The sequence below is a fragment of the Chaetodon trifascialis genome, chromosome 3 (assembly GCF_039877785.1).
Source record: "Chaetodon trifascialis isolate fChaTrf1 chromosome 3, fChaTrf1.hap1, whole genome shotgun sequence".
Lineage (NCBI taxonomy): Eukaryota > Metazoa > Chordata > Actinopteri > Chaetodontiformes > Chaetodontidae > Chaetodon > Chaetodon trifascialis.
Window position 1 is genome coordinate 2,124,573 of NC_092058.1, and position 27,340 is coordinate 2,151,912.

The 27,340-nt window shown below is 46.8% G+C and overlaps 2 protein-coding genes across 3 annotated transcripts in view; one reads left to right on the forward strand and one right to left on the reverse strand.

The window, feature by feature from the left end:
* Positions 1-20,279, reverse strand: rbpjl (recombination signal binding protein for immunoglobulin kappa J region-like). The gene is made up of 12 exons (XM_070958553.1): positions 20,228-20,279; positions 16,209-16,356; positions 11,323-11,457; positions 11,169-11,239; positions 10,914-11,029; positions 9,225-9,399; positions 8,164-8,301; positions 6,832-6,944; positions 3,710-3,850; positions 3,452-3,607; positions 3,075-3,178; positions 1-301 (listed from the first exon to the last, which is right to left on the reverse strand). The coding sequence occupies exons 1-12, from the start codon at positions 20,277-20,279 to the stop codon at positions 1-3; spliced, it is 1,650 nt and encodes a 549-aa protein (XP_070814654.1).
* Positions 16,192-27,340, forward strand: part of matn4 (matrilin 4) — a 26,196-nt gene continuing 15,047 nt past the window's right edge. For both annotated transcript variants that reach the window (XM_070958552.1, XM_070958551.1), the window contains exons 1-2: positions 16,192-16,261; positions 26,863-27,007. In XM_070958552.1, the coding sequence (XP_070814653.1) occupies positions 26,926-27,007 (82 nt within the window). In that variant the 5' untranslated portion in view covers positions 16,192-16,261; positions 26,863-26,925. The remainder of the gene's footprint in view (positions 16,262-26,862; positions 27,008-27,340) is intronic.

Below are 27,340 nucleotides of genomic sequence, written 5' to 3' on the forward strand. Positions count from 1 at the left end.
CTAGCTCTGCATGAAGAGGTGGAAGTTGGCCCGGGTGAACTCCTGATGGATGGTCTCTAACAGGATGTCGGCCTCCTGGCCTCTGTCCATCCCTCCCTCCCTTTTCCCTCCTCCCACTGCTCCTCGGACGGATGGAGGCGGCTGGAGCTCGGGGGTGTAGGTGAAACTGAAGGACGTGCGATAAACCAGGCCGTCCAGTCGGATGAGGGACAGAGGGACGGTTATGATGCGCCGCAGACAACGCCAACCATCAGTGAAGACGGAGACGTCGGGAACGACGCAGAGCAGAGATTTGGGAGACCTGAGAAGGAAAAGAAGGAAATTCATGACAGCAGGTATTTTTCCAGAGGAGCTCAGAGGACGACGACAATCAGCTGAGGATCAATATCAGCTCAACCAATCAGCTTCTGCTGGACGACGACGCTTCAAACATGGACGCTGCTGCAGAGAAGCTACACGCTGTAAAACGTGGACGCTTCACACACACGTTCGACCAACAGAAGATCTGACCAATCAGACAGTTTGACGATCAGAGTCACTGATTCAGGATGTGAACAAACGAGAAACATGGTCTCAGTCTGCCTTCAGGTCCTGAGTGATGCTGCTGAACAGCGGACAGAAAAGAGATTCTGCACAACATTTAGACATCAACACTGAAGCTGACCTTTGACCTTTTGCATATAAATCACTTCATCATTTTATCCCGTGAGACATTTGTGTGAAATTCTGTCATAATTAGCGTCTGAGTTATTGAGTAAATATGTTTTATGAGGTCAGAGTGACCTCAGAGGGACCTTTTGACCACCAACATCCTCACGTCCAGAGGACAGCACAGACGGACAGACGGACAACCTGAAATCATGACGCCTCTGGCCACAGCTGTCTGCAGCATGGAGGCATAAAAAACCAGCAGCAGCATCCCTGAAAGCTGCTGTATCACATTTTGCACATCAAACAATAAAGAAAACCCAGTTTAGGAGTTTCTCCACAGTAAAGGACGAGATGTGTGGCGTCAGCAGAGAGGATGAAGCACTGAGCGTCAGTCCGTTCAGTGCGTCTTCGTCACAGATCCGTTAATGACTCCGACTAAACAAAGTGAAACTGTGAAAATGCTGAAAAATAAACTCTGGAAGTAGATAATTAGGATAATGTCACAGACTAAACAGAACCGTGTGGTTGATATGAAATACTGGCGAGCAGCAGAAACTCTGAATGGCCTCTCATAACGTATTTCACTCCGCCTGAACTACACCTCTGGCTCACATGGCAGCCCCGGATCAGGTTCCTAATTGGCTGCAGCTCCTCGTACAAACAGCACATTGTGGGTGACTGCGTTATATAAATACGGCTTTCCTCTGCGCTGCGAGCTGCTGCTGATGGGAGGAATATTTGCAGAAGCCGGCGGCGAGCCGCTCTCAGCCAGAGACCCTGACTTACGATGCCTCAGCACTCAGGTGTGGGGTCTGAGGTGGACTCTGATGTCAGAGAGCTTGTTTGGCTTCGGGATGCGTCACATGAGATCCTTCAGGAGACGCCTGAATGTCGACTTTCTGCTGCGCCGCCTGTGACTTACAGATTGTTCCCTGAAAGCCGAGCCGAGCTCCTCCTGATGCTGGAAGATAACAGAAGCTCCTTTATGCTCCTCAGGACTCAGCTTGGACTCCAAAAAACAGACGGATACAGAAAATATTGGAGAGTTCAGCAAACCGAATCTCATGACTGTCGAGATTATTTTCAGTCCAGCTTGTTGGTAAAGGTTTCTCTCATCGATGATGTCCTGAATTAATCCTGAACGAACGAGGAGATTCTTCTCTCAAACAAACAAAACTCTCAAAATGAATAAAGTCACTGAAATAATTAATGAATCTATCTTTTAATCAGCTGAAAATGGATCTGCAGCTAGCTGTTAGCTTAGCTTAGCATAAAGACGGAAAACAGCTAAACTTTTACATTTCAGTTTTTGCAGGTTTTACACAAACGAGATAAAACGTGTTAATCAGTGAGCTTGAAAGGTGCTTGCAGGTGGATTTGGACAGAGCAAACTCTTTCCCCCCATTCTGAGACTTTGTGCTAAGCTAAGCTAAGCTAAGCTAACCATCTTAACGTGTTCTCTTTGTTGTGAGTGAGCGGATCAGCTGGGAGTGTTTTTGGTGTTTTATTTAATGTGTTGTTGTTCTGCAGCGTTCTGTTGAATCCAGCAGAGACAACATCAACGTATCGCTCTGGAACATATTTTGACATGTTGCTGGATTTCCTGTGTTTTCTGATTCATGCAGGTGAGCTGTGCATCAGCGTTACTGGACAAGCCAACCCCCAACTTAAAGCCATGTTTTCCTGAAACACACCACGATGTTCTGCAGGACAGACTGCAGTCTGCTGTGCTTTTTTCTAATTCCATTCCTGTAAGGAGCGCTGCAACGAAAACAATTTCCCCTCAGGGATTAATAAAGGATTTCTGATTCTGATTTATGGAAATTCCTCAAAGAACTGCAAAATAGCAGCTTTCGATTTCTGAGTCGAATGAATTTGGGTCAAAGCTGCTCGGTTGCGTAACACTTGGTGCTAAAGCGCCACTTAATGTACCGTAAAACCAGCTATTACGAGCCGCCGGCCTCGCACAGCAGAGCAGTCTCACTTAAACCAGACTGAAAGCTGAAGCTGCTCAGCTCCACACCTGGACCGTCTGCGGTGAGGCAGCGTGAGAGCGAACGGCACGAAACCGTCATAAATGAGAAAAATAGGACAAACCAAAGTGATCATTAAAGCAAAACATCCTAAAAACAGAAGCCAGACAGAAGTGAGGGCTCAGACTCAGACTGTAAAGTTAGGACAGCACTCTGAAGCCAACCAGCAAGAACACATAACGTCTCACCTGTTGTCAGAAATGCTAGTTTTTCTATCAGATCAGTGAAAGTGTGACAGCTGTTCTGTCCACAGGTTATGCTGGTTTGTGTGTTATTAGACCTCTCTGGGTCAGTTTCTTCAGAGGAGGATCAACAAACGAATGCTCGAATGGCATCAGGTCTGTGTGAAGCTGCGTGTGTCCTCTCCTCTTTCGTCTCCTCTGAACTCACTTGAACATCGTCTCAGTCTCGCTGTTTCCAAACCAGACTTTGAGATGAGGGCTGAAGTTTTCTCCGTGGATCTCCAGCATGGCGACGTGTCCTCCGCCATTCACCTGCAGCGAGACGCACGGACGTTTGTTTTTCTTACTGCAGCCGCCCCGATCACATCACCACATCCCGCTACCACGAAATAACAAACGACTTTGACGAAACAAACACAGGCGACCAAATCATGAAGATCCAGTTTGGAACATCTGGCAACAACAGACAGATTATAAAAACTGATGTTTTATTGACGACTGTGTGTGTGTGTGTGTGTGTGTGTGTGTGTGTGTGTGTGTGTGTGTGTGTGTGTGTCTGCGTACCTGTCTGTTTCTCTAACTCACCTCTAACCCAGTGATAACAGGAAAAGGGGTGACGGGTGTCTGGATGCAGCCCAGGCCCTGATTGAAGGTGAATTCCACTGCTTCCACTCCGATGATGGTCCAGCAGGATCCGTCGTTCAGCACCGCTCTGGTGGGGTCTCTGACACCGGACGGGGCCTGGAGGGCCGGAGGGGACGGAGGATGGGTTTGGGGGGGGTTTAGTGCTGGCAGGGAGGGATGGACAGAGAGGAGGTAAAGGACAGACAGAGGGAGCCTCACCTGGTACTGTATGATGGCGTCGTTGGATAAACACAGGTAGGCGTGTGGGTCGTCTCTGAACTGGAAGGCGCACTTGTGGAGCTGAGAAACGGGCTCGTCCACGTCTAAGATGGCGTGCTGCTTGTTGACCTTCCGGATCACCTGGAAACAGGTGAGAAAAGCAGAATCATAAGGAATGTTTTCAGAAGTCCAAACAGGATCTCTGAATAATCGAGAGGACACCGTCAGAATAACAGAATAATCAAGGAGGGCTCTGACATTTGTCACTGAGACACATTTAAATCTACTGCACTGCTTACAGGACTTGCAGCATCACACACTGGAAGGAATTTCAGTGTCTCCTAAAACACAAACTTATCTTGACAAGATGATGCTAGCAGCTCTACAGGGCTGTATTCAGGCACAGCAGGGCTTTGAGCTAAACGCTAACACGCTCACAATGACGACACTGACATGTTGGTTAGAAGGTGTGTCATGGTTTGATGTGTTAGCATGCAAACATCTGCTAATTAGCACTAAAATAACTGCAGAAGTCTAACTGAGGATGATGGCGCTAGAGGAGAGGTCAGGGGATCACTAAAGGTTCATCCTCTGGGGACCATAAATGTCTGTACGAGATGTCCTCACAGTCCACCAACAGCTGAGATGTCTCAGTGTGGAGCGGCGTAGTGGACTAAAGACGGATGTTAAAGACATGTTGCTGAAAGGAGAAATCATCCATTTTTCACTTTTATTGGACCGCTGACACTATAAAGATAAACAGGAAACAAAGGGAGGGAAGTTTGACGAGCAGCAAAGAATCCTGACAGGAATCAACCTGGAGGACGCCGCTGTTGGATGTTAGATGTCTTTCACACATTCAGGTAGCTGGACATCAAAGCTCATTCATAATCCTTTTTCAGTGCTGTTTATGTGCAGCCCTGGAGACAAAGAATTAGCCTCTGTAAGGAACGAGCTGCTTGCAGCGTAAACAGACAGAATCACGTTGCAGACTGTCATGTGGGTTAGATTTGACTGATTGAGTCATTACTGCGTCTTTAATGTAAAATAACTCCTCGGCCTCTGGAGGCAAAAACTGAACTTGTCAAACAGTGAAAGCTCGGCTGTAACTGAGGCTCCTCTGGCCTCGTCCAGCTCAGTCAGGTGCGTCTCAGGTGAGCACAGAAGGAGGAAAGAGGGAAAATGCACCGCAGCACACAGGCTGAAAACCAGGTGGTCTGTGCGTCGCTGCAGGCGCCGCGATGAATGGCGTCTGGTGTCTCCTGGCCTTGAGCCCACGTCCTAAGCGTTAACACACTCTAACACACCCTTTACTGCACCGCTCTCACAACATCAGAGCACTGCAGTCTCATATTTGAGTCTCTCCACAGCTGCTGATCCAGCTGAACTCTCCGGTCTGCACATCCACCTTCACCTCTTCAGCGCCCGAACGCCGACCACAACCAAACAACAGAGCCGAGCTGCTCGTCACGCTAACGACTCGGCGGGGGAAACGTCCCCGTCTTCAAACAAACGCCCAGCGAAAGGCCTCAACTGCAAAAACACGTCGAGGTGAAGAGTGTGCAGATATACCTTCACCATTGTGTTATGACAGCAGCTCGAAAGAGCCGGCTCAGCGGGCTGGGAGGGATTCTGCTAACAGGTGAGAGTAAGTACAAGAGAAAGTGGAGGACGCCACACACGCACGCACGCACGCACGCACGCACGCACGCACGCACGCACGCACGCACGCACGCACGCACGCACGCACGCACGCACGCACGCACGCACGCACGCACGCACATCTGTAAGACATATAGCACCAGAGCAGCGATTAAATGTGGGCTTTGTGGTTGAAACTTTAGAAAATCAGACAACAGAGCAGCGTGTGTGCACCTTTTTCCTCTCACCTGTGGTCACGCTCAGTCAGAGGGCTTGTTTTGGTGGAACGGCTGCAGTGCCAACGCTACTTTAATTAAATTTTGACGGACAGATCAGCCATCAGCGCTGCACTGCACACACAGGCCGAGCTCAGAGAGCAAGATTTCCTGCGTGAAAACGACTAAAACCAAACTCATCCTATAATAATTAACACAAGATTCTGAGGCAGAGGAAAGCCAGTGTCTTGCTCAAGGACACTTCAGCAGCAAGTTACAGGGATTTAAACACATATTCTCAGTAGATTAACAGGTTTTTATAACGGCGAGCCTGCGTTCATCACTGCTCAGCTTCATTTCACCAACCAGATCCTGAACGCAAAACTGAGGATCAAAGAAAGATTCAATCCATATTTCTACAACTGTTTCTTAAAGACATGAGTAGTCGATCCCAGAGAGACAAACAGTAAACTCTGTGATCATTTAAATGAGCTCGTGCTGCAGTGGGAGCCTGCTGATCTGCAGAACATCTCTTAACGACAAAGACACATTTGAAGAAGCTATAATTTCAAACATTTAACTCTAAAAAAGTTTGGACAAGTGGAACAAAGTTGGAGACTCATAAAGGACGACGTACAATAACACTGAAGTTAGAGATCAAAGCATTCATTTTAAATTTTAACATTTGGACAGAAGACTTAAGAATTAAGTGCTTATACTGTATATTTAGTATGTCTGTATTCAGTCTGACAGTCATCAGTGTGTTCACTGACACCTGGCACACCTGCAGACCTTTAGCTGGTTACGCCTCTGCCTCCTCCTGATGGTGGTTGTTAAGTGGCTACAGCCATGCTAGCAGCTAAATGCTAACAAGCGCACAATGAGGAGCCCCCGCGGCGTCGACGCCACACGTGGACCACAATGTTCCTGGTTTACAGCTGACCAGCACTCATGTCCTGTCATCCCTCTGCTGTCTAATCAAGGCAAAGAATGCAACAAACAATAACACAAACGCCTAAACAACTAATCAAGTTCAGCAGTTACCCGCCAAACATCTGCTAATTAGCACTAAACACAAAGCGCAGCTGAGTCTGATTACGTTCGTTTTGCAGGAGTTTGGTCATAAATCAAAGTATTGAACATATTAAAATTTCAGTCTGATGATGGCGCTAGAGGGCAGTGACAGAGTGAGTGAGTGCAGGATGTGCACTGTGTGTGTGTGTGTGTGTGTGTGTGTGTGTGTGTGTGTGTGTGTGTGTGTGTTACCATGGGCGGCAGAGCGACTCCAGACTCAGTGCACACTAACTGGACCACACAGCCGTAACAGATGAAGCCCTCGCTCAGCACAAAGTCCCCCTGGTCAGCACGTTGGTCCTCCACTGCACACACACACACACACACACACACACACACACACACACACACACACACACACACACACACACACACACGAATATTATCACTATGCATTTTCTACCTACAAATGAATAAAGATAAGTGGAGAGAGTGTGTGTGTGTGTGTGTGTGTGTGTGTGTGTGTGTGTGTGTGTGTGTCCTCATTCTGTTCTTAAGAACAGAGTGAGGACGTTTTTGGAAGGTGAGGACATTTTGGGCCGTCCTCACCTTCAAAGAGCTGTTTGAAGGTTCAGACTTGGTTTTAAGGGTTAAGTCAGACTGAGTTTAGGTCAGGGTTAGAGGGAGGGGCCGGGGAATACATCATGTCAGTGAGTGTCCTCACAAAGATAGAAGTGTGTGGTGATAGCAGCGTGCAGAGGGTGCAGACGGATGAATGGCTGAGGCTTGGGTTGGTGGTGGGAGGTCTGCGCACACTGTGTTAAATAAATAAGCTCACAGATCGTCAGGCGGGCGTTTCCAGGCGCGTTCGAGGGAAACGCTGCTGAGAAACCGCTCACACACTGACTGCATTTATGCAGGGTGGCCCGGCGCTGAGAGAAGCCCTCTAGTGACAGGAGGGTAATGTGTTTGATGCCGGTGATAATCCCTCACAGATTCAGATCTCAGACACATGAAGGAATCATCACCTCCCGTTTACTGTGCCGTGCAGGAAAACCTCTCAAACACGTCGTCCAACCATGTATGAAGTCTCTTGGTGGCTTCTCTTGTCTCAGGGATTCGAGGAGCTGGAGTAAATCCCAGCATGCACTACCAAGAGGTGAGGAACACCTGCTCAGGTCGCCGGATATCAGAAGGTTAATAAGAAATGGCTGCACTAAAATAACTCAGAGCCTGTTTTTATGTCATTTATGTCATGTCATTGCATGAAGACCAGCCTCTTCTACTTCTGTTGCTTTGGCTGGTAAACAGGCTGCACGTGATGTCATGGATTTGAGTATGTGTGCACAGATAACAGCAGTGATGCTGTGCAGTGTGTGTTAGATGGAGGCTGACTGACCACAGCTCGGTGCAGCATGGACAGACGTGCTGAATGCTCTCAGATTCACGGGCCGACTGACCACAGTACGACCTTTACTGTATGGCATAAGTCACTATGAAGCTGTGAGCGCACAGCGAACACACACACACACACACACACACACACACACACACACACACACACACACACACACACACTCTCACCCATGGTGATGGTGAAGGCCGTCCACTGTCTGGCACTGGCTATGAAGGCTCCTCTGTCCACCGAGAGGTAACGAGTGCTGACCGTCTGCGAGCGTAAACGGTTGAACAAAGCAACTCTGGAGCATGAGGAGATACACACTGAAACCACACACACACACACACACACACACACACACACAAACAGAGAGATACCGTGAAGACTAACACTGAAACGTCAGCACACACACACACACACATACATAAACACACACACACACAAACACACACTGTACAACACAGCCGGGGACTCGATAAGGCGACTTTTTGCCTGCAGGAATGAATTTTAGTGGTAGAAACATCACCTGCAACCTGTGAGCCATGCACAACACACACACACACACACACACACACACACACACACACACACACACACACACACAAACACACACAGGGTCAGACTCTTGCAGTAACCTGAGCGAGCTGACATCACCTGACCTGCTGTCTCAGCTGTCAGCTCAAAGTGACGTCTAATTTTAGTGTGTGTGTGTGTGTGTGTGTGTGCGTGTGCGTGTGCGTGTGCGTGTGCGTGTGCGTGCAGGTTTAGATGACTGAATAAGACTGACCCTGTGACCTGCAGCACAGGAAGTCATGACACATCACACTGAGCCGTCAATCACTCGGCCGACGTCTCTGTGGCTTCAGTCGCTTGTTCGCTCGCTCAGTCTCTGCTGAGCGTCACGAGAATCAAGGTTCACAAAACATTTGTTAAAACGACTGAAGCGCTTTAGAAAAACGTAAATTAGACTAAACCATAAGAAACAGAAACATGAATGTGACCATCTTGTGACAGAGTGACTCACACGGGCTGGTGTTATATTAATATTATTATATTATCTTGTTTGTTTCATCCATTCAAAAACCGACACGTTGCAGTTTTATAGAAGGTTACGTGCAGGACTAGTTCTTGACGGTAACGTCCAACAGAAAAGCAAAAATGACACTTTATTTCAGTGCATGGTGGATCATCCTGAGACACAAGGTGCCTTAAATGCAGCCCAGGACTGTCCGTAAACGTGACTCACGGTCGGCGTTCTTCATGGACTGTCTCTTCTGGGAGGGTTTGGAGATGACTTTGATCATCCGGCTCTGGAACGAACCCACTTCCTGTCTGTTGCCCAAGAAGAGTCGCAGCAGCAGGCAGAAATGCTTCCTCTTGTCCTGATCAGAGATGAACAGGGACTTGGCACAAGCGAACATCTGCTGGACAAAGACAGACAGAGAGTGAGCGAGAGAGCGAGCGAGCGAGTGAGGGCAACGGGTTGTTTGCCGTCACGTGACGTTAAATTCAGGTGGAGGGCAGGAAGTGAAAACTACGATGAGTGACGCGACGTCATCTGCAAACAAGCCATTAACAGTACATTCAAACACTGTGGAGATGAAGCAGGAAATGACATTTAATCCATGTGCAGATGGAGTGTCAGAGGGTGGAGAGAAGCTTCAAACTCTTTGCAGTTGAAGGTTTGTGATTCTTCTGAACAACCATTTGTTAACTGGAAGACGATGTTTCTTAAAAACAAGCGTCGTGGTGATTTTCGCTGCTGGCGGTCGTACAGTAACGCAGACGTCAGAGGGTTTTTCTTGTGTTCTCCCTCAGCCAGTAAATAAGGAAGAGGCCAGTGAACACACACAGAGTGTTTACAGCAGCGCAGCTCTTCTGTCAGACGTGACTGTTTGTCGAGTCAACAGTCGCCTGTAATAAAGATTCGACTGTCTCGTCTGGGTAAACACACACCGAGCGAGAGCAGCAGGATCCCATCATTCACTCATCCACAGCCGGCGGTTTGACTGTGAGGTCACTAATCAACGTGAATCTGAGCTTAACCATCGTTAACGCTGATCTGGTTGCAGGAAAGAACAACACAGCTGCTCAGTCTGAAGCTAAACTGAAGCTCAGGAAAAACTGGAGAGCACCGAAACCTGCAAAGACTGGACCAAGAGCAGGGAGGCAGCATGGAGAGGACGACTGAGACAACCCAGCAGACGACACACTGACGCACTGGTCAGTAACCGCTGAAGACCTGCTGGAAGACGACTCCGTCACTGTGACGCTTTGTTGTACCAAAGAAAACATGGACAGCAGCTTGAGCTGTGTGAGCAGCGACATTTGACCACAGAAGAAGAGAAAAGCTCAGAGTTCGGCTGAAAGGTGAATGGACAAACAGCACTTTACAACACAGCCGCACTCACACACACATCAGGAGCAGTTCGGGGTTCAGCATCTCGTCCAAAAACACTTCGACATGCAGACCGGAGGAGCCGGGAATCGAACCACCAACCTTCTGATCACCTCCTCAGCCGCATCCAACCGAGCGACTGACCCAGACCTGAACAGACCTGGTCCCATCAGTCCTCATGCCTATACCTCATTCTTAATCGGCAGCTGAACTGGCTCCTTCAGGTGTGATTGCTGCATCGTGTCTGAAATGCTGCTTCATGCTTTGGTGCCTTCTGCCACGTGCGCACACTTCGTTGGACTGATGAAGACCATGAAGGCTGGGATACACTTGAAACTAATATGTTTGACATGAAAAGAAAGAGTCTGAGTGATGACCCTCAAAGACAGGGAGAAAAGTCAGACATCAGAGGGACTGAAGCCATAAAGGTAATTATTTGAAGGGGAGTAACGGCAGCGTGTGGACAGGAAGCGTCAAACCCAGCAGACAGGTTAGCACTCGGCGTTCGATCAGATCCCTCACACGCGGTTCTCTCACCCTGGAGTTTGGCTGCTGATCGAAGACCAGTTTGAACGTGTCCGCCTGAGACTGACTGGAGCTGTCCAGACACATGTAACCACACACGCCATAGACAGAGTCTCCATAGCCGGCCTCTGGAGGGAGAGATGAGGGGAAAGAAGGAGAAGAGACAACAATGGAGGACAGAAGGACGAGGGAGGAACGTCAAACTCAGATTCAAAGAACGAGATTGAATTTTTTCCTCTAAAGTTCACTTGATTTTTGTTTCTGCACCTTTCAGACGGTCCTGCATGACTCTCCATCCGAGACCGCTGACGTAAACACAAGGAGGAGGGCAGAAGAACCTGAGGAGCAGAGCAGACCTCAATGACGGAAACAAGCATGAGCGTGAGCTGTGAGGTGTTTAAAAAAAAAGAAGTCATCTGACCTTTTCTCGTTGCCGTAGGACTTCTGAGCGACCTTGGCGTGCAGGATGGTGACGCTCTGGTCGGCGTGAGCTTCTCTTCCTGGCGCCCTGGTTGATCCCAGTATCTGACAGCCTTGGAACCCCAGGTCCAGTCTCCTGATTGGACAAGAATGCTGTCAGTCACAAACAACCACAAAGAGCCGTGTATTCGTGTGTGTGTGTGTGTGTGTGTGTGTGTGTGTGTGTGTGTGTGTGTGTGTCTGCCTCATGGAGGTCTGAACAGAACTGGATAATGTGGCAGAAGCATGATGTTAATTCATGGAGCTCCTGAGTGGAAGACTGAACGTCTGATGGTGGTGCGTTCACTTACCGAGGAGCATTTTAAAGGTGATGCGTTCACTTACTGAGGAGCATTTGATTGATGATGCATTCACTGTCTGTTGCACATACTGCGGTGTATTCACTGTGAACTAACTCCGTAGTTAATTTCCGCGCTGTCACTCGTATCTGTAGCTGAAACTCTACCAGACGAGTGGAGCTTTTTGAACTGGGGAGAAAACGCTGAATGACAGATGAGAGTAAACTGCGCTCAGGTTGACAGCACACAGACGTCATCTGCAGACACTCCATCCACCTTCTTAATGGACGACGTAGCAGCGAGACATAAATAAAGATGTGCCGCAGATAGTTTCCGATATGGTGACACCGACACAGTAAACAACAGGACAAGCGTTCAGCTGCTGCTTGTGCACTTTCTCCCACCGACAGCAAAGACACAAAGTCTCAGTGAAACAGACACCGACACTTCGTTTCACATCGTACAGACCAGACAGTTCACAGCTGAAGTGAATGAGCGGTTACTGCGTCAGACGCTGGAAAATAAACCACATAAAAGTGATTATTGAACTGCTGGAACATAAAAAATGTAGATATAAAATATTTACACATCTATTTAACTCATTTTATTTGTTGAGATCGATTCATTTTTTTGTATCATTTGTTTGCTTAATTCACTCAAATTGACAACAAAAGGCCTTCAAACTCGTCTACTTCTTATTAAATTTGGGACCTTTTGAGTTTTGACTGCAGCAGGTAAACATTTAGAAGAACAAAGGTGAAGAACCTTGGACAGAAGGCCGTTCGATCATCGGACGATCATTCAGGATCTTTTGTTGCTGATGGACGTGAGTGTTTACTGTCATATCTTAAAGTTCTGCTCAAAACATTTGAACATTGCATTCACTCATCTGTGCATTTATGTAAAGAGTCTTTATATATTTGTACATTAGCAGTGAAGTTCCAACGCAAAATAAAGGCCAAATAAAGGCTTTGAATTTGAATCTGTCATATTTTTGTTGGTGATTAAACAGAAACACGGTGTGCAAACTCATCTGTGTGATTAGACTTCAGAGGTTCAGCTGAACTGACTGTGACCGAGGGAACAGAAGCATTAACGGCCCGAGCGGCCCCGTGTAGCTCCGCTAACAATGGCAGCTGTCACATTAGCTGTTTTCTCTGGGCAGCGACGATGTAATGAGTTACTACCCTGCGGCCCGGAGTCTGGAATGCTCCTCATAATGAAGACTGCTGACACGGGAGGAGGAGAGGAAGAAGGGATGAAGAGATGGAGCTGAGCTTTGTGACAAAGCGGGAGAAAACAGTGTGTGAGAGCGTAAAAGAGGATGAAGACAGAAAGAAACGTGTGTGAAATGTTTTAAAGGAGTACTTCAGCATTTAGGAGATATTTAGGTTTTATCAAATGCTCCTTCACACACTTTGCTTTTTGATGATATAACATGTTAAATAGTGAGATTTTGTTGCCTCTGGACAGAACCAGGCTGTTTCCAGTCATTATGCTAAGCTAAGCTAACTGGCTGTAGCTTCATATTTACCATATGAGAGCGGGATCAAGCTGAACTCTCTCCAAGGAAACAAATAAGTCATTTTCCAAAATGTCAAACTATTTCTACTGAAAAACATTAAAATGTGAACTCTCCTCAGATTATTGGACCCATGAAGGCATCGCCAAACCTTTCACCTCTTATTTCAGCTCTTATTTCTGTCGCTGTGTGAGTCCGAGCGTCACGGAGAGGCGAGCCGAGCTGCTCTCTGGAGCAGCAGGGGCTCGCTTTAACAAGGACGACCCAACAACACGGCAGTCACAACACAGAGGACGCACAGCTGACCTGACACTCAGGCAGAAGTGGGTCAACGCCGAGACACGAGGGTCCACGTTCGTCTCTGCTCATAAAACCCAAAACTTCAGGTTGAATCACACTGAGCGGTCGATGCAGCGTGTTGACTGCACTCAACACGCATCGTTAACTCCTGCGAGAGCTAACTGCTCACGTTCAGCTCTTTGTTTTATGGCAGCGGATTTATGAATCCTACTGTGGTGACAGCATGACCCGCCCTACTCCGCCTCTGATTGGCTTATCCTGATATTCACAACTTCACCATCCTGGCAAACTGTCATGGCGGCATAACTAACAACTGGCTTTGAGATGCAGAAATGAATATTGAGTTTTATGAAGAAATCAGAAGAGATTCCAGCAGAAACACATCCTCCGTTGATTTTGCACATTAAAGCAGCAGCAGGGCTGAAAAATGAAGGCCAGAAGTGCCAAAAACTGCAGTTCCTCTAATGGCCACTTGAGGCTGGTTCCAAAAGCCAGTCTGTCCCCATAGACCCCCATATGAAAAGAAGAAGAGGCTGCTACAAAAAATGGTTTCGGTCTGTGGCTAATTTCCCTGTTCGTGGCGTCTGTATGGTGGAGAAACCTTTATATAACTCATTCGTTTAAACTGTGTTAAAGCTTAAGGTTACATAGAAAATCAGGGGCGTGGCTGCTTTGAGTGACAGCTAGCTGCTTGGCTTCAGGAACCAGGCTTCATTCAGCTCCACCCACACTCCACCTCTGCTTATTTTTAGGTTAGCAGGGAGTTTGGTGGAGTCTTTGGTGGATGTTTTCTAAAGTTTCTGTGCACATCCAGCTGTGAATTCGTTTGCTGAGGCAGAAATAGAACAAAGCTCTCAGCATCAACGCTGCTTCTTAAGATTCATTGCTGTTGAATCTTGAGGCGTCCTGATATCTGAGAGGTCAGCGTTAAACTGCAAACCTCTTCAATCATTTGTGTTCTGCTAAGCAACATAAGCTCTGTTAGTCCAGCTGCCTCCATGCGGACGCATCGTGAACGCCGGACAGAAAACAAAGAGCGAACTCATGATTCGTCTTCCAGACCAAACGAGCCTCTCTCATGCAGCGTTCGTGTGTCCAGAGGAGAGCAGGCTGCTCCTTGTAAGGCGGCTCGCCGAGCTGCATGCTGGACGTTTGGTTCATACATGACGAGGATCCACTGACCCTGCTCGCTCTCTCCACAGTTCACAGTTCAGGGTTCATACTCGACTGGCTGTGCGTGAGTGTGCGTGTGTGTGTGTGTGTGTGTGTGTGCGTGTGTGTGTGTGTGTGTGTGTGTGTGTGTGTGTGCGTGAGCAGTCACCAGGGTGCCAGCAGTAGTCTAAATTAGACCTTCCCCTCTTCAAAGGTCAAAGGTCAGTGTGTCAGGAGCTCAGACTCTCAGGCATTTCACACCAGGAACACAGAATGGACAAAGACAGCGAGCGGGGAGGGGAGGACAGGAATTCACTCTCACCTCCCAAAAAGTTCATCTTCTGGTCCAGAGATTGTTCTGGAAGCAGCGGCTTCGACGCGAGAAGTCGATCTTTGCATCCTGTAGAGAGTAACTTCATCTCTCTGTCACAGTCACAGCTGTGCCATCAGACTGTAGGCGCAGCCTCCGAAGTGGAAGTAAAACTGCAGCCGTGCTGACGGCCAGCAGGGGGCGACTCCACTGGTGGCAGCAAGACTTCCCACAGTATGTGAGCTTATGAGAAAATGGCCCGACTTCTCTCTTGCTTTATTACCTCAGCGAACAGTTTCCCAATGAGTCCATGGACTTGGTCACTAGTTTCACGTCCTCTTAGAAACAGCATGACGTTCACTTTGTAATGATGATCCCATTTAGAGTAAATTAGGCAGGGTCTGCTTCAGCGGCTGCTTTCTGATTGACAAGTTGCTACCATGACGACCTGTCAATCAGGATGGAGGCGGAACAATGCGTATGGATGGCATGGCATACATTTAAACAGCCATGAACTTGTTTTTGGGTGTTTCCAGGGTTTTAATGTTGGAAATTTGACCTTTTACAGAGTTTTCATGTCATGAAAATTCGTAGCAATTTGGTCAACTTTTAATACAAAACATACACTTAAACCTGGACTGTGGCTTATAAAAGGACATTTCAGGACAATGGGCCTGGAGAGATTTTAGAGGAAATATCATGAAATGTTTTTAAATCCAAATAAAACCTGAAGATGAATCCAGTCGTGGAGATCTCATGACAAACGGCCACTGCAGCATCAAAGGGATGTTCTGCCATTATATTTAAGTTTAGGCAAATATTTAACGATTCAGACAGTTAGACTGAAAAGAGTTCGGTCGGTGATGCCACCCTGACTCGTGCGCCATGACGCGCTCAGTGCGCGCGGCCCCACCTCACCTCTCCAAACCCCGACTCTCACTCCCCGTTGTTCGGATTTCAAAGGAGAGGGGGGTGGGGTCTCTACCCTCACAAAAACTTCTCCTCCTGCCATTTTAATACCTACACACCATCCCTCCACCACCTCATTCCACCAGAGTAACACCGAGGAAAGGTCACGGAGCCAGAGAGGCAGAGCGACCCCACCGCGCTGAACGCATTTTCACGTCCAGGCGCGGATTCCACAGTGAGAGCTGCTCTGGGAAAAAAAAGTTTGGGATAAACTCCAGCAAACCGTGACAACACCTTTCCTAGCCCGGGACATTGTGTGTGTTACGGGACTTCTTGCTTTGCTTTGCCTGCCTTACCTGTCCCATCCGCCGCTCCTCGGTGCGTCGTGTCCGGCCAGCAGCGTCCCCAGGTGAGTCAGCGGGCTGACCGGGTCGGGGGACAGGGGAGGGGGGTATGACAGAGCGCTGTCAGCCAGGGAGTATCCTGGCTGGTTCGTGGACGTTTCTGACAGAACGAGACGAAAACAGATCAACTGTTAGATCGCTTTAAAAAGAGATGAAATGACACAGCGGTGAAACAGATTCTACCTGAAGGCAAAGACACGCAGGTGACATCAAAGCTGTGCAGCCTGCATCAGCACTGAGAGGTGGCGCGCACCATTATCAGACCATCATTAGAGATGCTCAGTGTGAAAAGAAGCTGAAAAGCTGAAATCAATCAAAGTATTTGGATTGTTAATCATTTGTGTCTCTCTTCAGTCAAAAAGTCAAACCCTCGATTTGCTGCTTTTCTGGGTCTGAAATGACAGCAAACTGAATATCTCTGGATTTTAGGCTGTTGGTTGGACAAAAGAAGACATATGTCACCGTAGACTCTGAGAAACTACGTCTCAGAGTCTATGGTCTATGTCTCTTTTCTCTGACATTTTATAGACAAACACTGAAGTCATTGTTTGAGGAAATATTGGCTCATCGATCTGTGATGAAGCTAATCGTTCAGTTTAGCATCAGTTGCTTCTTAATTCAAGTCTTCAAGAGGTTTTCCTGAAAAATCTCTTAAAGTTTAGGTTAGAGCCTACATGTTCGATGAGGAGCTTGCTGCAGAGACATTTGTCTTTGTTTCTCTTACTGGTCTTTTTTTGTTTCGGGTCATAAAGCAAAAAGCTTTCACTGATTTCTGCACAGTTTTGAAACAAAGTGAAATCCTAAAAATGTTCACTGAAAACGAGATATTTTTCCTTTAGTTCTACAAAACATGAGGTGAGAAAAATGTGGCAGGTTTAAAGTAGATGTGAGTGAGTGAGTGAGTGAGTGAGTGAGTGAGTGAGTGAGTGAGTGAGTGAGAGGGTGAGAGTAATGCTCTGGGTTCACACTGGCTGCCTGGAGGTGATGCTCTGTGCAGGCGGTCAGAAGCAGCAGACAGACAGACAGACAGTGAGACAGACAGACAGACAGACAGTGAGACAGACAGACAGACAGACAGACAGACAGACGGACAGACAGACAGTGAGACAGACAGACAGTGAGACAGACAGACAGACAGACAGACAGTGAGACAGTGAGACAGACAGACAGACAGACAGACAGACAGACAGACAGACAGACGGACAGACAGACAGTGAGACAGACAGACGGACAGACAGACAGACAGACAGACAGACAGACAGACAGACAGACAGACGGACGGACAGACAGACAGACAGACAGACAGACAGACAGACGGGTGAGCGTACAGGCAGCTTCACAGACAGACAGTGGACACTGTGGACTGCTCTGCTCTGGGTCAGTCTTCATTCCACTCACGGAGTCAATTTCACAAAAATACCTGAAGGTAAACTCGGACCTTTAGCCAAGATTTCAACCAAATTTAGTGGAAATTTTAAATGAATCTGGGGAAAAAAAGCAGCTTAATGTATATTTTCATCACGACTGTCGTTCAGATCCTCTGAGTTTCTGAAGACAAACACTTTTTGGGGTGAGTCCTCCAGTCAGGTACCTTTAAACCACAGAAGAAGAATTAAATTAAAAGCTCTAAAGCTCAAATGATGGATATTAGACATTTCTGTGGGTTTCATGTATCAGTGAGAGGAAGGTTACAGCCTCCTCATCCTCACTGCAGATCTGATGTTCTCAGCTCTTCACTGGAAACTTCAGTTTTACAATATTTCAGCTTTTCATCCCCAATTTTTCGCTGTTTTGAAGCACATGTTCAGTTTGGGACTAAAAATGAGGGAAAATTGAAATATTGCAAAAAAATAAATCAAAATTTAAAGAGCAATGTTTCCGTGGTAGCAGCCAGTGAAAGCTAGCATTGGCTGGTGGTTGGTTAATGGTGTGGAGCGAGTAGCTGAAGGGTTTTTAGAGAGCGCGGTGACTTATGGGAGATATACAGCTCTGAGAGGTTTCTGTTTGGATCCTGAACCCTGACTGAGCAGGACTACTGAGTCCGGATCCAAGAGGCCTCAGGGTCTCAGCTCTGCACTGGGTTCAGGTTTTATGCTGCTTTTCTGACCGGAGCTGCTCGGTCAGCCATGTTTTTTTATGGTAGAAACAATTCAGATTGACCCAGAATTCACTGCAAATTAGTCCTGCCTGACGGTCCAGTGTGTCGCGTTTAGGGCCATCTAGTGGTGAGGTTGCAGATTACACCCAACCGAACGGCCCTCGCCTCACACTTCCTACGGTGGCCACGAAAAACAGGAAAGAGGCAAAAGGCACTTTCTGGAGGCGGTGTTTGGTTTGTCTATTCTGGGCTACCGTAGACACACAAAGATATAAAGAGGCGGTTTTAAACAGCAGTTCTTATTTTCAGGTGATTAAACATAAAGGAAAACATTTCTAGGTCTGTGGAACAGAGGTCAAAGTCTGTCACGGTGAAAGCAGTCGGCTCTGATACCCAAGCAGTCGAACAGTAAGAGAGTCAGTCAGTCAACAGGAAGTCGGTGGGTGAGACAGGCAGGCAGACAGTCAGTAAAACAGTCCTGCAGTCAGAGGAACTGCTAACAGTAGCAGAGTCAACATCTGGTTCCAATCGAAAGCTGCTAACAAGAAGTGCTGTGTCTTCATCTCAGTTTGGGCTCCAGCTGTCAGTCAAAACCAAAAGCGCCTACAGTACCGACCACGAGGCCGCCGCCCGCCTCGCCGCGCTCAGTGCCGCTCTCCCGTCCGTCTCTTCCCTCCAGCGTGTTTGCTTTTCACCTTTTTGCTCTTTACGTTGCTGCAGTACGTCTGAACATCTGGTCTCCATCTGAGCCGCTGAGCTGATTTATTATCATCTCGGTGTGAATCCAGCCTGCCAATCAAACCCACAGAGAGACGACTTTGTATGTGCAGCTCGCTCTTCTTGACCGAGCCGCCTCCGACCTGTCTGTCCACGTCTCACCGCTTCACCTGCTGCTTTGATCTCAGCTTCCCTTCAGCCTGAGCGAAGGATCACGTTCACTCACCCAAAATCACTAATTAAGAGCAAAACACTGTTTCTCCTGAACTGAGATCCTTTAAAGCTGTTTTAAAACGTGCAGCCACCCGAGACAAAAAACCTTGATCTTGTGTAGCAGGAATATCTTGTTTTTTAAAATGTTTACATCCTTTTAACATTTCTAAACCTTCGACGAGCTGAACAGCAGCAGATGCAGTAAATATCTGAGCGCTGAAAACAGCTGAGTGCACTGAAACCGTTGAGTTTCAGTCTTCCTGCCTCTGACAAACAGGCACAGAAACTTTCCGACAGGGTCAAATATCTGACACCTGTCAGCGTTTCTCAACCTCAGGGTCACGACCCCTGCAGGAGGTCACTGGATGGTTATCAGGGGTCAGATGAATGATAGAGGGAAAAAAGTTAATTAGATGTAATTACCTTGTGTTTTTAGGCCTGGATGGATTCTTGCTTTCTCTCTGGTTTACGCATTAGTTTGTCAGACCAAACCAAAGCCTGGAGACCAGATTAAAAGTGTTTTTCTGTCGGTTAGTCCTCCTCCTCCTCCGGTCTGAAACACCTCAACAGCTTTTAGATGGATTATCATGAAGTGCTTCAGACACTCATGATCCCCTCAGGATGAATCATGATCTCTTAGCGCCACCGTCAGGTCAGAATGATCGATCTCACTTGTCCAGAACTTTGGTTTCCAGCCCCAGCTGTACCTCGTGTTTAGCGCTAATGAGCAAATGTTAGCATGCTAACAGGCTAAGCTAAGGTAGCGCTAATCCTCAGCATGTTAGCATGCTGGTGTTAGCATTTAGCTCGAAGTGCTGCTGTGGTAAAAATGGCTTCACACTTGCTTCACGTTGTCCTTCTGAAGCTGCTTCATTTGTCACAGCAGTTGTTGCTCGACGTCACAGCGTTCATGCCATCGATGTGATCACTCATCTTTGCTCACCTTTGCCGCCATCTTCCCCAACGTCCATCTCCATGATGGCCTCTGCTGACATTAAGACGGGGTGTCCCTCAGGTCCATGGTTACTGTCACAGCTGTTAAGAAAACTGCACCGTTAACAAAGATGTCTTTGTTCAGGACAGAGCTGCACAGCAGTTCAGGACTGATGTGGACTTCATTCAACGAGCAAATGCACAATTGGCAGATCTTGTTCTGGAGAATAAAACAAAGCCTTGAAGTCGAAGATCTGTGTAATTTGATTCATGCAGCTGTTGACTAAACACAAAACTGGCTTTGTGCTGCAGCTTGATGGTCTGTTGAAATCAGACGTTCTCATGCTGCTGAACACACTGTGTGTGCGTAAACTCATCCTCGATGCAATTAACAGACTGTTAAACTGAAGACGATGCGTGGCTTTAAATTTCTTACAGACTCAAAGAACAGACCATGAGAACTGCAACATGACGTCAAAACATGAAAACGATGCAGTTTATGTTTAAAGCCTCACAGACGTTCAACATCAGGAAAGTTAAGAAGAAATAAAAGGTTCTGCTGACCTGAAGTCAAGTCGTCGTCTGTGGTTCGGATCCTCCGGCTGTTCTTCTCATGCTGGTTCAGGTTCTGCCCACCCAGACGCTCCACACGCTGCACGACACACACTAACGCCGCAGCGTCATCGTCCTCATGGCGTCAGATGTCCATCAGTCTGCCAGTCGACGAAGCAACTTCACCAGTAAACACAATGTTCCAGCACACCTGCGGGCTTCAGGTAGAGGCTGTGGTGGAAAAGGTATTTAAGTGTGTGTGTGTGTGTGTGTTTGCACTCCATCCTGGATCTGTTATCAGACCGCTGGTGTCAGCTGAGTGTGTGTGTGCGTGTACATCACTGTATCGCTCAGTTTGTGTGGATAAAGAGATTATCACCTGCTGCTGGACGGCAGCTTTCTCACACACACCTTTCTCTGGGCAAACATGCAGATACCTGCTGCCTGATCCACATTGTTTTCTGTCCTTTTTCTACATTTATGTGACATTTTGTTTTCATCAAATTATCCGTCTGGTCTGAAATACAAACCGTGACGTGTTTCTCTCTCTGGGCTATTTATCATTTACACCTGTGGGGGAAAGTTTGCAGACAGCAGAAACACACCTGTATAAAACTCATAACACCCATAAAGACTTTTAATCAACCCAGAGTCAAACGCTGCTCTCAGCAAACAGCGCCCTGCCTGCTAATAAGGCTCTAATTGATTCCAGTAGCTCTAAATGACTTAACGATGCCAAGAAGTGACATGTAAACAGACGTCTGCTGCAGACACGACTGACGTGGTTATCAGTAACGTATACACAAAGGCCCCCTTATTAAAGCCCCTACATGTAGGATCAGTTAATCTATAACATCCCTGGATGTTAGAAACCACATAAACTGGACCAGTTTCACCAGAACTGGCTCTTTTTTTTTAATCACTGCCAAACCTCACATAATGTGAAGGATGCCAGAATCACATAATAAACACAGGATGACGGTGAATGTCCTGACGTGACATTAACAATAAGCACTGAAGAGTCTTCATCCAGAGCTGCTAGCATTAGCATTAGCCACCACATGCTACCAGTTATATTAGCCATGGAGGCTAACACTGACGCAGCAAAACCCCTGAAAGTATTCATTATGAAATTTCACTTGTAAAAAGGAAAAATTTCTTATTTCTTCTTTCAAAAGTGACATTGAGTCACTTTAAAGGAAAACTTTGACACTTTTGGTAAATATGCTCATTGGCCTTCTTTCTGAGGGTTAAATCTCACTCAACCACTTTTTTAGACTCCAGTGTCTGTTAAACAAACAAAATATAACCTGTAAATTAGTGAGTTTTAGAGCTGCTGGTGGTCAGATTTTGTTATCTACAGATGGAGCCATGCTAGCTGTTTCCCCCTGTTTCCAGTCTTTATGCTAAGCTAAGCTAAGCTAACCTGCTGCTGGTGGTAGCTGCGTATTGAGGGCGGCGTCAATCTCCCCAACAAAGAGAATCAGTGTTTTTCCCACAATGTTAAATTTCTCCTTTTATAAATTAAATTAATACACTTTTAAAACCGCAGAAGTCACCAGTGTTGACCCGGTGGCTGAGGAAGTCAGCTAGCTGCTCAGTTTGTGGCCTCAGAGGAACAAGAGTTCCTGCTTAGCTTCAACCATCTTCATCCTGCGGACCGATGACCTGCAGGGTCTCAGCGTTCGAGTCAGAAGCTGCTGAAGACATCAGAGCTGAAACCAAACAGCAAGACTGTGTTTTCTATCAGACAGCAGGGAGAAAACGACAAACAGTAAATAAATCCCGTGTTCGTTCCAGAGACAGAGCTGAGCTGCAGCTGGAGTTAGTGAGTGCCAGCTGTGACCGCGGTGAAGGGATTCAGAAAATGTTTAGAAAGTCAGTGGAAGAGATTTGTTTGGTTTATGTCGGTGTGAGATGCCAGAGGGACGAATCGAAGTCGCATCAGTCAAACTCAATCGAGCAGCGACGGAAAGACTTTAGAGAGTCTGAACGACGACGGATCCAAACAAAAAATGATCTGTTTTCATTGAAACATGATGCGTCTACCTGAAAGTGACCGGCTCGCATCACACTTCCACATTCATCAGCTCGTGTTTAACCAGCAAACGCGTAATGATTGAAGCCAAAATGCAGCCGAATCCTGACGGAGAGCAGAGGAAATGTGTGAGACTCAGAAGCTCCATGACGAGAGAAACCTGACCTACGCTTATCAAGAAAACAATCAACAGATTCATGGAAATGAAAAATGTCAATTAATCAATTAATCAACCAACAGAAAATTAACTGGTAACTATTTTTGATAATTTGATGTTTTGAGACAAATTCTCTGAATTTAGCAAATGTAATCGATTCTGTCCTGATATATTTAATCTATTTTTTGTATCTATATTGTCTCATCTTTAATTTTTCTGATATTTTATAGATAAGTTGATTGAGAAACAATGGGCAGATCAATCAGTAACAGTTAAAATCCTGTTGCTGATGAGGAACAGATGAACTGCTGCGTCTCGTCTGATGCTGGACTCTGGTCTGATCTGCAGGCTGCAGTAACGCGTCCTGCTCTGCAGGGGGCAGCAGGAACAGCCAATCCAGAGCTGACATTGGTCTGCGCTCAGCGTCACAGGAAGCTGCTGGCTGATTGGATGAGTTCCACAGTGAAGCTTCATTTCCTTCACTTTGTTCCTTCTTTTCTTCTCTTCCTCTATCGTTCAGAAAGACTTTGAAGGAGATCTTTGTGCTTTGTTTGCTTCAGGAAGCAGAGGAGAGACAAGCACATGATGTCTTTAGAAATGTCCTCAATCTGGACCCTGAGTTTCATTTTGTCCTCCAGACAGCAGCGGGGGAAAGTAACTAAGTACATTTACACAAACAAGGTACTTTACTTGAGTTTTTCAGCTTTCTGTGCTGACAGCTGGAGTCACTAATTACTTTTTGGTTTAAGATTTTACAAACAAAACACGTTAAATTTATAAAATATAATGATTACAGATGAAACTATCCAACAGTATATAAAGCTGTTAAAATGAGCTCCACACTCACTGCTGACACATCAACGCAGCAGTAATAATACTCTAATAATGCATTATATGTGTAGTAATAACACATTCTGCAAAGCAAGTACTTTGATACTTTCAGTACATGTTACTTATGATACTTTGTACTTCAGTAAAATCTTGAATGTTGGACTGTGGTAGAAATGCTCCGCTCACTGAAGGAAAAGATGCTTTTTCTGACTTGACTCTGGAGAGTTTGGTGTTTTGAAATGTTCGTCAGCTTCATGCAGCTGATGCTCAGAGCGGATTCTCAGTTTGACCGTCAGCCCTCTGAGTCTCTGCTGGAGGAAGTCAAACAGTTTATTTTTACTGCCTGAACTTGAAGAGACCTTTTAAGAAACAGCCACTGTTTCATTTGTCGTGGTAACGTTGCATCTGTGCCAACATCAACAGCTGCTGCAGCTCTTTGACTGCTTTTTAACGACGAGCTCTGTTAACTGTTCGCTGGGCCGACGCTCCAGCGCGGCGGCGAACGTCTGTGGTTTTATGTTTAAAGAGATTCCTTCAGATTAAACATCAGTAATAAGCTCGTTCAGTTAATCGTCCTTTCACGCAGCAGTTACGACAAAGAATTCAATTCTATAAATAAAAAGACTTTTAAGAGTTTTGGATGAATTAAGTCAAAGGTGGCTTGAGAGCAGACGCTGTTTGACTTTGTTTCAGGTGTTTACTGAAGGAAATAGGATCTGCATTTCTATATTTAAGACTGAGTGAGAAACACACTGTGAACGGCTCAGAGTCACAAGAAGAGGCCTTCAAGCATCCAGTCAATGAAATGTTGACCGAGAAAGTACGAAGTCCGAGCTGAATGATGTTCTTTGTGGATAATTATAGAACATATGTCGGTCTGTGACCCACGCTGAGGGGGAGCAGAGTGCGTGTGCGTGTGTGTGTGTGTGTGTGTGCGCGTGTGCGTGCACGTGCTCGGCAGCAGCAGGATGGTCGTAGATTGTTGTTTGGTGAGCGGAGACAGGAAAAGGTTGTTGGGGGTGGAGGTCTGGCTACGGCCACTTAGCTGCAGAGTTATACTGAGGAGTCTTTGTCCTGCACACACACACGCATGTGCACACACACGCACACACGCTTCAGGTTCGTCCCAGAAGACGTGGACTGAGACCAAAGTCTGGAATCGGTTGGTTCTCTGAGTCTCAGATCGACTTAAATACATAAAATTTAAACTTTTCTTAACATTTTCAGATTTCTCAAACCAGTTTACAGCATCTCTCTACTGGTGTGTGTATCAGATAAAAATACACAACCTGAGCACCCTTCTCTTAACTTAACTTTATCTTTGAATGTTAAGATAAGGGCTGAATAACAGTGAGTGACCTTTGACCCAGGCTTAGGTTTAATGTTACTGTATTAGATTTAAACATGTGTGCAGGTATGACTGACTGACTTCCTGCTACCTAACGAACAAACAGGAGCAAAGAACATGTCCTGTTTCTGGAGGTAATGACAGAAACACGTGATGCCACAGGAGATCCACCCTGGTTTAAAAATGATATTTCAGGTGCCTCTTAAAGACTTCAGCAGATCCACCTGATGTGACGGGTGGGGGTGACGGTGAACACCAGCAGCCCTTTGTTTTACAGTCTGTTATGAAGGAGGACAGTGTCCCTCAGTGCTGTGAGCTCGGGTATAAAGACAGTCGTAAAGTAAATCTGGGCTGAGTGTGGATCAAGAGAAGGTGACCCTCGACTAAACTAGGACAGTGCTTTCTGCAGGTCATTGAAGGCATCGCCGCAGCCTCCTCTTGAAGGCATGAATAATGTGCTGCAAATGTTTGGCTGACCCGCCGTTCACCGCAGAAAACATGTGGACGACAGACAGAAAGACAACGAGACAAACAGAGACACAAACAGAGAAAAGAGCCTTTGTGCTCGTCCACATCTGTCCACTCATTACTCAGACCTGAGCGGCTCTGGCCGCCGTCGGGCCCCGATAAGGACCCCGCTCTGAGGAAGACGTGGCTTTCATGGCGCCTGTTTGAACTGAGCGCGTGCCCTGAATGTAAACACATCTCAGACTTTATCACCACGGCTGCTGGTCGGCCCGACAGCCTGCAGGGCCTGAGCGCGTCTGTCCACAGTCGTCCATTAACAGGAGGAGCTGCGCACCTTCTCCAGGTGTTTGCAGCCGAGTGTTTTACGATGGGCAGGGCTGGAATGTCCCTCTGCGACACAAACCCTCCATCCACTTTATTATCGCTCTATGAACACACAGGGCAGGAATTTACTGGAGCGCTTACACTCTAATCGCTCACAACAGACTGACGTGACACTCGAAGGGAAAACAGACAGAAGCGGTGGAGTTAGCAGATTCAGATGAAGCTGTTCTGGATAAGACGTAGTCCTCGTCTCGTAGAGGACACATCGGGTTTGTCTCCCCTTTGCTCAGCCTTCAGTGGTGAAGCTGATAGACAGAAGGTCGATGTTTCCTTCCTCTGCCCTCAGACTCTTTAAAAACCACAGAGTTAAGCTGTTTGGAACATCTCTGGTTCGATTTAGGCTCAAAAACTGTTTGGAAGAGGCAGAGGACAAATCACGGTTTGTGGTAAAGTATCTGCTTGGCTATGGTGAGGGACAAGCAGTGGTCACGGTTAGAGGAAACAGACGGTTTCTGATGGCTCGTTACTGCAAACATCACTGCAGCTGGTTAAACCTGCTGCTCTCTGCTTCCAAAGGATGAAAAATACGTCACTGTTTGTGATTAAGTGACACGCGTCAAGAAAAAGGTGACCAGCAGAGGGCGACGTTAAACAGGATGTGATCTGAACACAATGGGAGGAAAGACTTCTTCATGTGTTTTGTGTTCCACCCTCAGATGATCCAACGTGTTGTTATTATCATTAACGCCAGAAAGCTGAACCTTAACATGAACTGTGTGATTAGGACAAAGCTGTTAAAATGTCTGTAAAGAAGTGTCAATCAGCCACGAAGCTGCATCGGTCTGCGTCCTGCTAAAGGGCACTTCAGCAGCTCATGTTTCCCTCTGCTGTCCCTCTATCTCACCCGCCATCTCTCCCCCCTCGCAGTCTGATCCAGTTCCAGACGAGTCCAGCTGTGAGCGCCCGGTCTGCTAGATCGCTATCATCAGGATGAAGATGAGACAGCTGAGAGGACTGAGCGGCTTCATTCTGTTGGCCCTGGCCGTCCTCGCCACCGCCAGGCCAAAAGCAGGTCAGTCTGCCGGGACTGTGGGAAGACAGAGGAAAAAGATTAAGACAGAAGACAAACAGCTTTTATTAGCTCCCTCCATTCGAGAGGTCTAAGCTGTGAGAACAGACGTGGACTCTCTGCCTTCTGTGGAAACTTGTGTACACTTTGCTATTTTCATTGTTTAGGAATAAGAATATGACAGAATGAATGTCCCATGGTGACGACTCCTTTAAACATTACAGCAGCAGGTCCTGAACAGAATGAACACATGAATCATGACTTCATCACTAATGTAATGTGTTTACATATCAGACCTACTGTAAACATCTGGACGTGGTTTATACCTGCAGCTGA